At 41.5% G+C, this 16,837-nt stretch overlaps 1 protein-coding gene across 3 annotated transcripts in view; it reads right to left on the bottom strand.

Moving 5' to 3' along the window:
- Nucleotides 1-12,789: 12,789 nt before the first annotated feature.
- The window catches only part of CTNNA3 (catenin alpha 3), a 967,088-nt gene continuing 963,040 nt past the window's right edge, over nucleotides 12,790-16,837 (bottom strand). For all 3 annotated transcript variants that reach the window (XM_045025624.1, XM_045025625.1, XM_045025626.1), the window contains one exon: nucleotides 12,790-15,491. In XM_045025624.1, the coding sequence (XP_044881559.1) occupies nucleotides 15,204-15,491 (288 nt within the window). In that variant the 3' untranslated portion in view covers nucleotides 12,790-15,203. The remainder of the gene's footprint in view (nucleotides 15,492-16,837) is intronic.

Genomic DNA, 16,837 nt, shown 5'->3' on the forward strand with positions numbered 1-16,837 from the left:
CACTATCATACTGTATGCAATCACCTAGTCCTCTGAGAGTCACCCTTTATGGGGGTGAATTAAAGATGTGCCTGTCTGCTTTTATTGATTTACAAGATTTTTTTAAAGTTACATTAATGTCTATTTTACAGATAGTATTGCATAATCATGCTAAAAGCAGGCAGATGGTGTTTTGATACAGTCTTCGGTTATCTTTACTAGAGTTTATTCCATAACTTTTCTGGGATTGGTGTGTTTAAAAGTATGCAGTGGACTTCGTAATGCTTTAAGTTTGAATGGCTGAATCAGTTGCACGGTGCTGCTTTAGCACTCCCTCTTCTTTCAGAGTATCTTGTTTATGTGGGTGGTACTTTCATAATAATACAACAGGGGAAACCAGATCCTCAGCTGTTCTCAGTTTAAGATAAATTGATATAAGGCACTCTTAGTCCGTAATAAGGGGCTCCAGACAAAGGGGTTGTTCTGATTTTACTAAATCAGTTTCTAAACTGATTTTTCTAAATCAGTTTCTAAACTGATTTGGTTAAACTAATACAAATCTCTTGGGTGCATAAGGCCTAGGCCACCCATTATTTAGAGCATCTGTTTTTAGTATATTAACTATGAATTAACTCAGGATCTTGGTGTCCTGAGGGAATGCAGTTTTGAATTATAGGTTAAATTCAGAACATCAATATTAAAAACTCATCCACAGAACTACAGCAGGGAAGTCTCAGTCCTGCAGTCATTTACTTTCTACCACGTGCTCTGCTTACTGCAGTAAATAATCCCATTGACTTTTCATGAGACATGTCATGGTGTTAATCCTTTGCAAGACTAGACCCTAAAGTTGGACCATTTCATATTGGTCACAATTAACACCACTTGATAGACAGGAGTATTTAATGTTTCCATGAATCTTTAGAATATCTCCACTTAATTTGTGTTTTATATAAACAATAGGCATTTTGGGAGGGTATAAGGCCATGGCTACACTTGCAGATGTGCAGCGCTGGGAGTTACAGCTGTGTTCGTACAGCTGTGTAGGGAAAGCGCTGGTGTGTGGCCACACTCACAGCTACCAGCGCTGCAGTGTGGCCACATTTGCAGCATTTGCAGCGCTGTTGGGAGTGGTGCATTATGGGCAGCTATCCCAGCGTTCAAGTGGCTGCAACGTGCTTTTCAAAAGAGGGGGGTGGGGTGGAGTGTGACAGGGAGCGGGGGAGAGAGAGAGAGTGGATTTTTGGAGCCGACACTGTGTGTCAGCTCCCTGCCTTGCAAAATTTGACCATTTCCTCGACCCCTCATTCACTCTTAACTGCAAATAGCCTGCAGACCAGATAAGCACCTGCTCCCACAGACTCCCTTTCTCCCCCCCGTCCCCCGCCGTGCTGTTTCTCTCCTCAAGCAAACACTAGTTGTAGACATTCATCCCCCTGCCTGCCTCATTCACAGCAAACAAGAGCTGTGTTTGTTTTTTAGATAAGCAGCTCCCGGAGCCCCGAGTTCACAACAAAACAAAGAGAGGCATCATAACAAAACAAAGAGAGTAATTTAGTTAAAATCATTATGGGAAAATTCTGGAGGTCAGTTACAGCGTAGTAAGATTAATCACTGTTTACACTTGCACTCCAGCGCTGCATCACCAGCGCTGCAATAGTTATACCCGAGGCAGAGCAGGAGTACAGCCAGCGCTGCAGCCAGGGAGATGCAGCGCTGTATGTACCTTGCAAGTGTGGACAGTGACTAAGTTGCAGCGCTGTAAAGCCTCAACCAGCGCTGCAACTCTCCAGTGTAGCCAAGCCCTAAGTATAAAAGCCTTTAAAAAGGTGATGAAACATTTATTAACAGATTAACAAGAGGAAAATAGAAGTAGTTCTTCAAACAGAAACATCTAGAAAAAAAAGGTTGTCTTCAAAGTTCCCACCAAAGTTTTTAAACAAATGCTCCAAATCTGGGGATTGGAATAATCAAAGGGAGGTAATCATTTTTATTATGTGAGATGCAGTCAGCCAGAAATCAGTTTGGCCTCCATAATGGTCAAGGCTGAATGAGAAGATTTTTTTCAAGTGCTTTGTGTGGCTTGTTCAGTGAAAAGCTGTGTTGAATTTTTGCTTTCTTCTGACTCACGTTTTTAGTAAACACTGATGATTGACAGTCACAAAGGTGCACTACTTCACACTGGCCTTTTCAAATATAAATACCCTAATCAGATTCTTCCCAGGGTTTAAAGCTTTTGATATGAATATTTATTTATCTTGTAGTGTACAAATGATTTTTTTTTAATTACAGGCTTTTTAGACTACAGTTTGTCTCTAACTAGGTTGATAAATAATGTTTTGTTTTTTTCATTTTTGCAAGGGGCTGCAAATGAGACTTTATTTTGCCAATTTGATAGGTTATGTCAAAAGCAGAAAACTTAGGTGGAAATCAGAGTCATTACACTTCAGTCACGGGCTATGAGCGGACTATATTTTAATTCTTTATATTCTGTGATTTCAGTAATATTAGAAATTTACTAAAGTGTTTTTTCCCTACATAAATCAAAATAATGAATTGATTTTTTTCTATTAATACCACATTTACCTAAAACATAACGACAGCTAATCCAAGGAGGTTCAAATGTAGCTCAGGATTTTCTGACATGTTTCAATACGAGGTGTGCAGTATGTGCATAATCAGTATGTAAACTAAATGAATTCCTATATGCTATAAAACTTGCCCTAAGAACTCTCCCCAGTAGTGAAACCTTAGTCAGCAACTACCACTTAATGTAGCCTCCAGGCTTCCAGCAGTTTTCTGATTGGATTGACTTTTAGTTGAAAGTCATCTCTACTAGGCAGCCATGTTTTGCTAGACTCAGGAGTGGTTACTTGAGACAGGCTGTTATATAAATATTCCAGCACCCTGGCCCCGATTCAGCAATGTGTGTAAGAACTTACTCAGTTTTAAGTGCATCCTTAAGTCCATCCCTGTTCAGCAAAGCACTTCGGCATGTGCTTAATTATACCGATGACAGCATGGGCAGACCAATGAAAGTTCTCATCTATGAAAATCAGGGTTTCAGCTCATCAAGAGATAATGCAATATGGGCCATCATATCATTCTGTTCAGGAAGGTAATGGATGTTATCACTAGTCCGACCAATTGGTAATCATTGTTGGCTCAGACACCATCCCAAATATTATTTTATTGTATGAAAAAACCAAATTTACTCATCCTAGTTATTTCAGCCAAGATTTAGAAATATATTTCCCTCTCAAAGCATAAACCAACATTTGAATATCAGAGGGGTAGCCGTGTTAGTCTGGATCTGTAAAAGCAGCAAAGAGTCTTGTGGCACCTTATAGACTAGCAGACGTTTGGGAGCATGCGCTTTCGTGGGTGAATACCCACTTCGTCGGATGCATGTAGTGGAAATTTGAATTTCCATTCAACATTTGAATGGTCACACATCTGGAGTGATTTGTAATATTTACAGAGACAGACTACATTAGACTATCAAAAATATAGGAAACAAAATCAAGTGGAAAATCTAATAACTAGGCACAGGGACTGGCTTACATGAAGACTGTGCCTGTGTTTTGTACGTTGCCTAAGAGTTATCTTGTTTCAGTGAGTTTATATAATAATCAAGATCTGCTAACTCTGTTAATGAAGATTTTTGGATGATATTTTTAAAAAGTAATATAAAAACATGCTATGATTTCTGTCCATAAGAGAAAACTGTAATTAAACTATATTGTACGGGGTCCAATCTTGGTGGTTCAGGCTCACCGCTACGTTATCGATGTAAATTCTTCCTTTTTTTAAACACAGGACAAAATAACCTCTGAGCTTTAAGCTCATGGATAGGAACTTTGTAGCAAAACTTGGTTAGCTCGTGTTCAATTTATCTTAGTTTTAGTAGGAAAATGATCACTCTGGAGCCCTGGGAGGGCAGTTAGACACGAAGGGGTTAATAGGACAGAGTCTGTGCAGCAGGAGCCAGTCACTGACATGGATTAACTAAGCAACAATGGTGTAGCAGGAGCTGGATTTGCTTGGATTAATAGATCATTAGTGCAGCTGTGCAGGCCATAGCAGGGTTACTGTGAATGCATGCATACTGTGTGAGCATCTAGTTTAGCTAAGGTTCAGTGATAGGTTAATCCAGCCCTGGCCATGATGTGTAACAGGCTGAGTGGAGATGTTGGTAAGGGGAGCACAAAGATAATAAGGTGCTCTGTGGGGCAGAGATGGAAGAGAGACAAGTGCAGGATGGGCTGAAGAGGGAAAAGTGACAGTTGTGAACTGCTCCCTCACAGGGCCGCCCAGAGGCGGGGGGCAAAGGGGGCAATTTGCCCTGGGCTCCGCAGGGGCCCCCAAGAGAACAGCGGAGGCTCCCGCCTCCGCCCCTCTCCTGGAGCCTCAGCGCTTGATGTCTCCGGCGGAGCCCCTGAGCCCCGCCCCGCTCAGAGCCGCGTGGGGAGGGGGCGGGGCTGGGAGCTCTGCTCCCTCTGCTCGGCGTGGAGCTCGCAGCCCCGCCCCCTCCCCACGTGGCTCTGAGCGGGACGGAGCTCAGGCCCTGCCGGCCACACACTGCGGCTGTTCCGGCGAGGCGCTGAGACTCTGGGTGAGGAGGGAGCCGGGGGTAAGAGGCTGGGGCCAGGGCCGGGGGGAAGCGGGACCCGCCGCCGAAGCGCAGCCCGGTCTTCGGCAGCGGGGGGCCCTTCTGTTCCAGGACCCGCCGCCAAAGTGCCCCGAAGACCCGCGGCAGGGACCCCCCCCCCGCCGCGGGTCTTCGGGGCACTTCGGTGGTGGGTCCCGGAACGGAAGGGCCCCCCGCCGCCGAAGACCCCGGGCCCCCGGAATCCTCTGGGCGGCCCTGCTCCCTCACCCCACATTGCCAGGCTACCATTTCTTTGTGTAAAGATAAATTCAGGGCTGTTCAATAGTCCAGCTAGAATGTTGGAGGGGTTCTTTTACTTGGGAACACATTTCATCATCTGCATCACTTTGCTGCACATTTCTGTGATATTGCAGGAGACATTGGGAGGAATTATTTTTGTGTGTACTTTGCTTACACCTGTCTCATTTGTTGTTGGCTCTCAGCTTTGGTGCTCAGCTGTTGGTGATGTAGAAAATTAATTAACAGTATTTTCAGCCCAGACATTATGATAATAGCAGATTTGGGGACATGCCATCACCATCCGCCTGGCTCAGGAGACCATACAATCAATTGGTACTTTCTCCTTTGAATAGCCACAGCATTGACCTTCATATTTTGTGTTTTGATATTTTAATGGTGGCCTTGTGCTGGGCAAGGCATAAGGGGATGCAGCTCACTCTCATGAACTGAGGCAATGTTTGGAATATAGCCGGAGGAAAGGGAAAGGAGGGAAAACTTTCTTTGGTGGGAGCAATCCCTATTACAGTGGCATTCTTTGTACCCTCTAGCAAACAGGAAGAGAGGAGTCCAATCAGTATTAGCCAGCTAGAGTGTGGGACCTTGAACCACAAAGTCCTACCTATATTTGGTCTTCCCCGGTAAAGAACTACAGTAGTTACCACATTATGTCCAGGAGGCATGTGGTCCTCTAAACCCCCTCGCAAAACCAGAGTCATAATACCAAGATAGACTGGACAGATATACAAGGACTTGAAATGAGACCTTGTTCAGCAGAGGCTTTGTTAGCGGATCTAATTGAAGAGCGGAAGAATTTGCTTCAAATGTAAACTTCCTCAAAGTTTATGGAGCATTTGCAAATCAGAATTTGGATTTGGGCCCCTTCCCACAACAAACTGGAGCCGGGTTTTACTTAACAGCAATATTGATTATGTTACGTTACAATGCAGTATCCAAAGCAGGCTAGGCGGCACTTTACAAACCAAATAGCAAGATGCTCTTTCCTGAGCAGCTTACAAGCTAAAATTAGACAAAGAACATTAAGGGAGTCAACATGTCGAGGGGGAAGAGCTACAATTACAGTAGGTGGCAATTCTCTGTGGCTATACACAGTGCATAAAGTTTTCTATCAAAGACGTTGTTCTATATGTCAATGGCTAGAATAATAGAGCCAGACCAGCAGCTAGTTTAAATGGGTGTACTCCATTGGAGTCAAAGAGGGGTATATGCTTTACAGCAATAATGATCTGGCCCCCATAGTTTTTTGTGAGGAACATGCTGAAGTGAAATGGGTGATTAGGAGAAAAAGGATAGAAAATATGGAGTGAAGGGCAATGGAGGGGGAGGCAGCGGTGCAGTGAAGCCATGTGGGTGGGTGGAAAGGAGTTGGACAAGATGAGGTTCACGATCAATGCATGAAAATGAGGCTGGAAAGTAGTGTGGGGATGGGATCACAGGGGGCCACCCTGGAAGTGTTCAGGGCCCATTAGGGAAGAGCAGAGGAGGCCCAAATCTTACTGGGGCCCAAATCAAAGCTTGTTGCTGTGAGAAGAATGGACTAAACGAGCCCTATAGAAATAGCCTAGTATTGCTTGTCAAACCAAATTTTCAATCCTCAAATCACTCTCTGTACTCATGGAAATGTAGGACAAACGGGACCTCAATAGGTCAGCTAGTCTAGTCTCCTGCCCTGAGGCAGGACTAAGTATTATCCTCACTTTGCTAGTCTGTAAACTCCTTTCAGGATTGCCAGGAGGCACACTTTGTACTATTTTTTGCCTGCAGTGTTGGAGCTAGAATCCCAGTCTCTCTCTTGACAGTAAAGGACAAACTGACTGATGAGATTCAGTTGTATTTAAAAATGTAGGAGGTTGTGAAAGCGAATAAGTTCCAAATGTATGGGACCTCAGCGGCTGTTGTGTAAATAGGCAGCCTGCTGTGGCAGCTAGAATCTTAACATTTGAATATTTACTGCCTGGATCATATATCCAAGCCCTGCTGCACTCCTGGTCATTCTCTCCCCTCTATACCCAGAAGCTTGCCATTAATTTAAAGTGCTCTTAAATATGTAATTGTGTTGTGTGAAGGTTGTTATTGAATATGAAAGCATAATATAAAAAGCACAAAAAATTAGGTTAGCAGCAGCAGAGGTGGGGCCTGATCCTGCATTGCTTGGGCAATTCTGAATAATGGTCATGAGAGTTCTGCAAAGAATGCAGGATCAAGCCATTATGGCTTCAAATAGAAATGAATAGAGGTAATGGGAAACACTGTATATTAATTAATTTGAGATGCCTACAAGGTGCTATGGAAATCTCCAGCATGTGTGGCTCAACCCTTGCTGTAAAAATTCCAGGGACGTGTTATACACTCGGAGGAATGGTCTGGAATCAGAAACTTTTTCATGACAGAGACAGTATAGGGCTACACTGCGGCTAATTCTTATGTGGGTTCCCAGGGGAGGGAAGAAAGGAAGTAAAAAAACCCTCTTTCCATTGCTTCCCTGAGTTGTGTGAGGGCTACCCAGAATGCCATCCACAGCCCTCAGGGAGTGTCTACCTGAGAGTGAAATTCTTCCTCAAAGACATGTGGTGCCACAAATTGACTGGGGAGGGATAGAGAATAGGTTAAGTCGTGGCTATTTCTTTGTCCCCCCAATCTGTGCACCAAGAAGCAGAGCAGGCCAGCTATGTAATTATGCTGCACCTCTGAAAGGGGGGAGGCAGTTTTAGCCCCAGCATGGATTTTCCAGGTGACAGTTTGCCTCCCTGAGACAAGCTGCCTTCAGTGTGGCCACTAGAGTGGTGCAGTGCCACACCCACTTCCCACTCCACCCTACCCCAGTGCAAGGCTGTGTTGGAAAGGCAAAAACTCCCCACAGACTCTGAGCCACAGGGGTATTTTCAGCTGTGTAAAATCATGTCTCACCTTCTGTTACACAACTGATACCAAAAAAGCAAACACCCTCTCACAATGAAGGCCAAATTGACAGAGGTAGGTGAGACTCCAGAAAAGGTGTGGTCCATGTATGGCAGGGCACCTCTGAAATCTCCTACCTATTTAAAGTCAATCATTTTTGTTAGTGGAGAATAGAAAATAGACATTTCCAAACCTGCAAATTAGATATTATTAAAAAATGCACACGTCATGTAATTCATCTCCTGCAAATGTGGGAGGGCCCTTTAAAAACATTTTCTAGCAAGCTGGCATCTGGAATAGAACTTAGATCTTTAGAGGCCCAGTCCTCAAAGCCGCCTTTCTTCTGTTAATTCCTCTGCTGTAGAAATTCAGAGACTTTTTAAATACCAAAGGTAAACCTACATTTTCGGGCAGTTTATGCTTTTTTTAACACTTTGACGAGAATACTTCTTCGGGGTTAAGATTAGCATTGTACCCATCGTGAAGGTTTATGTATTCAAAAATCTGTTCACTTCAGTTCTTCCAGCCCCACTCCCAAAAGCCACACACACTTCATCACCAAAGAAGTCAGTGAAATTTTGTTACTTTCACAAATAAAATGTTGCTTTAAGACATGAAAACAAAGTATGAACCATTGTATGTCCTATAAGGGAGCAACAAAGAAGTAGGGCATCTGGACATTTTCTAGTTGATTTTTTTTAATTTATATGTAATTACTTTATCAGTCTCCTCTTGAATCACAATTTATTAGACAATTTCAGAAGAATATTACATTTTTATTATAGTTGCTTTATTCTGTTGTGCAGCAGCACCATCACTGCTTTAGTGGGTAACAGCTATTATAGCGCTAAAGGGTGACATATAAATAAAACTATTGTTGTGTTCATAATTTGGGCATAATATATACTTGGTTCTATTCACAGTGACTTTCCCATGGTAATGTGTGAAGAATGCTAAGAGGCACGGGATTTAGGCTCTTAAATCAGGAGTTGCAATAGTGAACTCAGCACCGCCTAAGCACCTTTAAAATCTGGGCCTAGATAAGGTTTCACTCATACCTTACAAGAATACCATTAAATAAAATCAACATTTGCTAATAATTGAAGCAGTTATGTGCTTTTCTTAATATAAGGTGAAATTGCCAATCACTGTGAGGACACTAGTGGCAAATGCAAACCTTTTATTGGCAGCCCCTTGTCTGGATTTGGTGCTATTAATAGATTCTGCTTACTTAGGAAGATTATACTTAGCAAAATTATACATAGATTCCAAGGCAAGCATGGACCATTAAGACATCTAGTCTGACCTCCTGTGTAACACAGGCCAGAACTTCCCCAAAATAATTCCTAGAGCAGATCTTTTAGAAAACTGTTTAATCTTGATTATAAAATTGTCCATGATGGAGATTCCACCACAACCCTTAGTAAATTGTTGCAATGGCTAATTACTCTCACTGTCAAAAATGTATGCCTTATTTCCAGTCTGGTAGAGGACCAAGCGAACATGTAGCTCACGGATACAGTTAGGTATTAAAGTACAGGTACAGCTATGGCAGGCATAATGTTTATCTGGTTTTCAAAACTACTAGAGTTGTTGGATCAGGATAAATGGGAGCTCCCTCTTCTTCTTCACACTGTAACCTGGGGGGTCACTGTTACAAAGGGGACAGGAATGATCATACTGTTATGAAGGTAGTTTGTTTGCTGTCTGTAACGTTGCATAGTTAATAGGAGTGCCAAACCATTTACCTCCAGTGACAGGGAATATGAATGATACAGTACCCTTCCGTGATTCTCTGGTGAACCATCTATTCTTTCTTTTCTGTAAACTGGATGTGGAGCGACTCCTGACACCATGGTGTGTGGTATGCATTGTTGTTGTAGCCGTGTTGGGCCTGATGATATTAGAGACAAGGTGGGAGAGGAAATATCGTTTAGTGGATCAGTTTCTGTTGGTGAGAGAGATAAGTGTCTCACTTACACAGAGCTCTTCTTCAGGTCTGGGAAACTAATCAACCATGGTCTGGGAGTCATATTACATTCCAGGGTCTCCACTGAGTAATGTAAAGCTCCTGAACTGAGGAGCTTTTTTAAAAATTAGACATTAGGATTTTGTTATATGAAACATTATGTACTTGTGTTGCTCTTTAAGGAAACTAGTTTTGATGAGGTATCTTAGTCAAATATAAAGTCTATGCTACCAGAACACAGTCTCATAGGGCGGAGAGGGGCTGATCAATAGACAGTGTCTTAGAATGGAATCGCTAATGTCATACTAATGTTCATCTTTTGCAGTAGTGGGGTTTTTTTTGGTATATGAAGAAAACAAAACAAATGATAACAAACCTGTTAGACTTTAATTGATCTAGCTACTGGCCCCCTCAACCATATGTACTGCCAAGACGATAGTTTAAACTATAAAGCAGTGCACCAAGGTTAAGTACAAGCCATCAGCAATAAAAGGAAGTGTGACAGCATGGAATTTTACTGTTCAGAGCTGATAAAGACTTCAAATAGTTTCTAAAGCTTATTTAAAGCTAAAAGTTCATTAATAAATGGTTGGATAAACACACCTTTCTTAAATTCTACAAAAGAGGGCCCAGACAAAGTAGCTAGACCAAGAAGACATTTAAAAGAGCTACAGAAATTTTAAACTGACATAGGATACCAGCACAGGGACAGATAGATAATTGGCACCTTTTCCAACTCAGGCTTGTCTTCACTGCAAGAGTTAGCGCAAGTTACTGCACTCAAGCTAGCCTGGCTTGAATGAGCGTGACCCCACACTGTGAAACAACACTTGAGCGATATGTAGTGAAACTCACCTGCACATCCCCATTGCATTTATAGCTGGTGGTTCATAAACATTCCAGCTCCCCAACCCACCCACCAAGTTCAGGTTTAAAGTACCACTTGCCTCCAGCTTGAATTTTTTGTTTGTGGCCAGGAGTCTGATTAGTGGCACACCCGAGTTATACTTTGAGCCATATACTACCAACTTATGTCAGTATAACTACATTGTTTTGTCTCTGGAATCACTGTTTCACTTCTACCTCTTTCTATGCCCTGAGCAATACTCCAAACTTACGGCAGTGTAACTGTGTCACTCAGGGGTCTGGATTTTGCTCATCCCTGAGCAACGCAGGTATACCAAGCTAATCCCTGCTGTAGATAGCACTACGTTGGGAGAGCTTCTCCCAGCAATGTAGGTACTCCACCTCCCTGAGAGGCGGTAGCTATGCTGATAGAAGAAGCCCTCCTGCCTACACCGGCGGTTAGAGCAGTATAACTACATCGCTCCAGGGCTGACTTTTCCACACACTGAGCAACGTAGTTACACCAACATAAGTTTGTAAGGTAGGCCGTAAGAAGAGCAAAAGAGGTCGAAGTAAAACTGATTTCAGAGACAAAGAACCCAGGGGAATTGTGTTTATTAGAAATGGCTCACTGTGTTCAGGAAAGAATGAAAACATTGGGAAAAATTGCAGAGTAAAGTATTATGCGGCGTAAGCAGGCAGACTGTAGCTTTTTCTAATTAGAAATATTAAACACTGAAGGAAACCATGACAACAACTGGTGCAGACTGAAACAGGCAAATTATTTGTTAAAGAAAAATTATCATTGGGTTCACAGAACTGGATTAAGCGCTCTCTTCCTTTTGTACCATGTGCTTAAAAAAATGAAAAATTCCATCTATGTGGTATAGTCTGTATTATTTCATTGAATTTTAAAACAAAGCTGTTTGTATAATGCTAGAACTGGTTTGTTAACTGCTTCACTTATTCAACAATAGGCACAGGTCAGATGGAAAGCATCAGAGACCCTGGCCTGTGCAAGCCCTGGAAAGCTGCAGATGTTGGCTCTATGACAGTTCAGCTTTCAAAGGAAATGATGTCCTGCTATTTAGTGGCACCAAACAAAAACCAAAGCCATCCAAACACAATGCCTGAGTAGTGACAAAACTGATTGGCTGAGCTAACAAATAATAGTTACAAATGTGTGTGTGGGTGCTGGAGAAACAACACCTCTTCTGATTGCTGGTTGGTTAAGAGTCTGTCACATTAAAAAAAAAGGGGCATCTTACTGGAATGGTCCTTCAGAGTGATTGGAGGTGATAAACCTTTGCCCATGTTCCCCACATCCCACACCTTTTTTAAAAAAACACTTTGAGACTGACTTCTCATTTTCCAGCCAGGAAGAAACTGATATCTATTGAGCCAGGTCTTATTTAAAACTTTTCTTTGGCTGGTTAATAGTCTTTAAGCAGAGGAAGGCCATGCCCCGATCTTGGCGGATTCACTGAGCATAAATTTAATTGTTGATGATTTGTACATCTTTAAATATGTAATCTACAGCTGGGATATGTTAATGTTGCTTCTTGTCAGTATTATATGTTATTTCATTGAAGGATTTCCATTGAATCTTGCTGACACGGGGGAGACAGAAAAGAAGATGTAGTAGCCTGAGATTTGAGAGTCCGGGTTTTAGTTCCTTGCTGTGTCACTCTTGCTATGTGTTTGTGTACAGTGCTTAGCACAATGGGCCCCAAGTCTTGTTTGGGCCTTCTAGGTACCTCCTGTAATATATATATAATACATTTACTGCAAGCTAAACGTGTCAGAGTTTGCATTCAGAATTTCTGTAAGCTTTGACATTTGGATTCAGAAGATCTGAATCAAAATACCCTTGACTGCAGTTTGGGTCCAGATAAACTGTAATTTGCTATATTTTCACACAAGTTTGAACTTGTGTCAAATGATTTATAGAAATGTTCATCCAGTGGTAATTAAAGCAATGTCCCTTTTATCATTGTATGTCTCCTCTCAGAGGCCATCAGTGTTATTTTATAACAATGGGTGTCAGACGCAGATAACTGAATATCACTTGCTGATGTTATAAAAGAATGGAGAATACAAATGCAGGCAGAGTTGTTAAGCAATGAGATGGTGGTTTAATAATAGTCACTCTGTGGAACTATAACTTACATCATATAAATCACATTGATAAAAACCCATCTCTTTTTGGTACTTGCAGTCTATAAATACACGTGCCAATCTTTGATCCATGATGCTCTTCTTATTAAGCATGTGTGGGCATACTGCCTGTCTATTTCAAAAGTAAAGCATACCAGCAAACATGGACTTACACTATGGTGGGAAAATAAGCAGTGAAAACATATTCTTTTTTTAAAACTCCTTTTCTTTAAACATACTAGGATTGGTAGGGTTGCAAGAGCATAGAAAGGGCCAGATGGTGAATGGCTACAATGCAGGTATGCAAATTGGGAGGACATGAGGAGATTTTTGTCTCTCTTCCCACACCCTAGAGGTATCATCCATCATTTCTAGTACAAGGACTGATCCCTGCTAGTGTTTCTGTAGGCTCTAGTTACCGCAAATGGGTAGAGGGAGGAGAAGCAATAGTTCTGTGGGAAACAGCACAGTGCCCTCTCCTAAAGGGTGGTAGTGTGGCTGTCCTGCCATAAGGCTTTTGAGGCACAGTGCCTTTCAGAGCTTCTCCTAGAGCCTCCAACATGAGATGGGATTGTAGGTACAATCTGGCCCTAAGGTTTCAACATCTGTTTTCGCTAACAATAAGAGCGTTTTTAATCTGAAGTTAAGTTGCCAGGTTTCCCATTAGAAATTTTTGTAAACTCGCTTTCATGCAACCGTCTCAGGCCATGTTTTTAATTTCAGTGTGGTGTATAGTTGTGAGCGTGCTGTGTATAAAGTGACTCAACATCTATTCCACATGTGACTAGTACTGGAGACTTTAATCAGGACACACAAAATCTGAGTAATCCTCTTAGGGGTGTGCCACATGCTTTTTATTAATATGATCCCTGAAGTCATGATTAATGCAATAATCACAAACATCTGATACCAAAGTGACCCATAACAAATGCATGTCTTTATTGAAAGACAATGCCTATGTCTGTGTGACCCCTGGTGGTAGATGCACAAACTTAACCTTGTACCGTTCTGCTCTCAGGGACTGGAAGAGAACCTGAAATACCAGTTGGAGGTTTGAGTTCCAAAAGGCAAAACTCCAAGAATGTCCAATACAGCTGAGCCCCTTCTCACTAGAACTACAAGGAATGGCAGGTGCCCATTCACCCTGCTAAACTCTATGGGCTGCTCTTTACACCATTAAACGCTTTGTGGGGGTGGCGAGGCAAGCTTGTTCCAGCCGCCCCTTACCTCTTTCATCTCATCTCTGTAGCCACACGGGCCCAGATTCTCAAAGACATTTAGCCACCTCCCTAGATCCATGTGAGTTAGGCCCAGATTTTCAAAGGTATTTAGGCACCTAAGTAACTATTAGCTTCATGACATACTTTGAAATATACTGTAATAGTAATTTAGCAAGCTGGCTACCACCTAGAACAGTTGTGCTGTTTGGGACTGCGGTGCCATGGTCAATTTAATCCACTGCAGTTATCTTGCAAAGACTGATATTTATAGGGTACTTCCTGAACGTTTGCACCTCTCTTTGATGTCAGGACTAGTCATATGTTTCTCCATGATTTAACATGATTTCTTTTTTTTCCTCTATCTTTTAACAAAATAATCTAAAATAATTTAGTTATCACCAGATTTATTAGGATTTATGAAGATGAGTAACAATCATAGAGCAGGCCAGGAAGCAGAATGTGGATTAATATTTAAAATTGAAAGAGATCTTTGAAACTTGAGTTATTACTATTGCTATAGTTTCATTACAACCAGCTCTATTTTATTATTACATTGCTACAATCCACCTTTTGTTCTGCCAAATATTTTTAAACTTTTATTCCATTTTTGTTTATACCTAACGTTTATGAAAAAAATCTTTCAAAATGTCTTTCAATTTAGATAAGTGAATGTGCTAGATCCCTGTGTGGTGTAACTCAGAACAGTTCCTTTGATTTATGCCAGCTAAGGAGGTGGCCCAATATACACTACCCACAGAAGCCTGTATGTCGTAAAGCGCTCTGCATATAAAACTGTCAGGCCACATTCATCTCTGGTGTAACCCCACTGAAGTCAAGAGTTGCACCAGGGATGAATTTGACTCCTTGTTCCTTGCCTTTCAGTTACATGAAAGCTAACTCTTATTATAACACAGCATCCTAACCTATCATTCAAAATGCTCAGCTGCAAAAAAAAAAAAGGAAAAAAAAGGCATTGTAAGGAGAGTGAGCAATAAAATAAGATGATTTTTAAAAGATTATTTTAAATTGTGTACCATTAACTAATCAAATCTGCATTTTAAATATCTTTTTTTAAAGATGAAATACCCTACAGTTAATGTTAAACATAAAAAAGAAGAGAATTTCCAAACATTAGCATACTTATAGAATTAAACAGGTGGAAAAATAAAGATGTCATATGAGCAGATGCAAGGTATGAAATGTGCACAGTGGCAGAATAGTAATTTTAGATTATTTCTCTCCCTCTAAATTCACTCATAGCTTGAACAGGATGGATCCTTTTCTTAGCAGAACCTTTTCTGACAGCTGCATAGATTTCCTCTGGCTTCTCTCTTTTAATCAGGGGCTTCTTTTCTGGAGCTTTCATCCTCCACATCACAACAGCATGTCGTGGGCCAGTAGGACTTTGAATTCTGATGATCTTAGTGGAGGCAATATAGGACATCTTCACTGTCTGCACCACAGCATTCATTAAGTTTTTGGCAGCCTGAATTAGTGAAGTGACACTATCCAACTGTAATGAGAAACATGGCTGTTAGCCTAGGAAATCAGTCTGGCTTTAATCACAATATACACAGGAATAAACAACATTTTAAAAATAAGACTAACATAGTACAACCTGATTTCTTTGTTTCTGCCAGGAATGTTTGATCATTATATTCATGTTGTTCCACTGCGCAGATTTAACAGACATAAAGTAATTTGGCATGCTGGAATATAAATGTCTGTGTAAATGTTTTCTTTTTTAACATGAATTCAAGATGTCTATCTGCAGGGTATCATTGCACTTAATATTACCTTACAGAAGACCAATGAAAGTGCTACGTGTTGATTCCTTACAATCCAGCACTAGACAAAATTCTCCAGTTGTTCCTACAGTATTTCAGCATCTCCCTTGCATGCTCCGGAGAAATGTAGGACTATTGTGACAAGTAAATGTATTCAGCAGGAATATGGTATCTTTTTTTATTTTCTTTAGGGTTTTCAAAGGAGACTAGGAGTTAGGTGCCCAACTCCCATTGAAATGCAAAGGGAAATGCATGCCTAATTCCATTAGGTTTAGTTAAGAGAGAGAGAGAGGCAGCATCATCTGGATAGGAAATAGAAAAGGACTAAGGAGACCTAAGTTCTATTTCCAGCTATGAAATGTGTCCTTGGGGAAGTCATTTCACTCTTCTAACTCTGCGCCAGATTGGATGTTTTTCTAAAAGATATGCTCTAGTTGAAACAGGAATTATTTGGGGGACGTTCTATGGCCTTGTTCTACAGGAGGTCAGACTAGATGAGCAGACTGGTCCCTTCTTTCTGTTATTACTTTCTGAAAATCCCAGCGTAAACAGGCAGAATGTACAGTATAACCCTTATCTTGTTGGCATATGTTCTCAACTGTCTGTATTTAAAGAACTTCTGCCATCCCCATGCATATTTTAACATAATCTTGCATGAATACTTGTGGGCACTATAATAATTAAAAATCTGCTAATTAGGGCAATCCATGTCAGCGCTAACTAGCACACGTCGGTGGCTGAGAAGTCCCAGGTTCAGTTGTGTTGCATTGCAGTTGCAAGTCAGGAAAGTTGTTACAGGCCAAAATGGGGAACACACACATTTCTTGCACTCTACCTTTTCCCCTGCAGAGCCAACACAGGACCAACGTCTGTGAAAAACAGGGTGTGCAGAATTCCCTATTGACCATGGCTGGGCCTTCCATAGCAAATCAGGGCACTTGAGGTGTTGTCCCAACATTCATAAAATACTGGACCAGGAGAAGTGTTGCCTGGTTAGGTGATATGTTTACAATTTCGTTTCTTTTTCTTTGGGAAATAGTTTATAACAGAGCCAGATAACAGCTGGACAATA

The sequence above is a fragment of the Mauremys mutica genome, chromosome 7, assembly GCF_020497125.1.
Source record: "Mauremys mutica isolate MM-2020 ecotype Southern chromosome 7, ASM2049712v1, whole genome shotgun sequence".
NCBI lineage: Eukaryota > Metazoa > Chordata > Testudines > Geoemydidae > Mauremys > Mauremys mutica.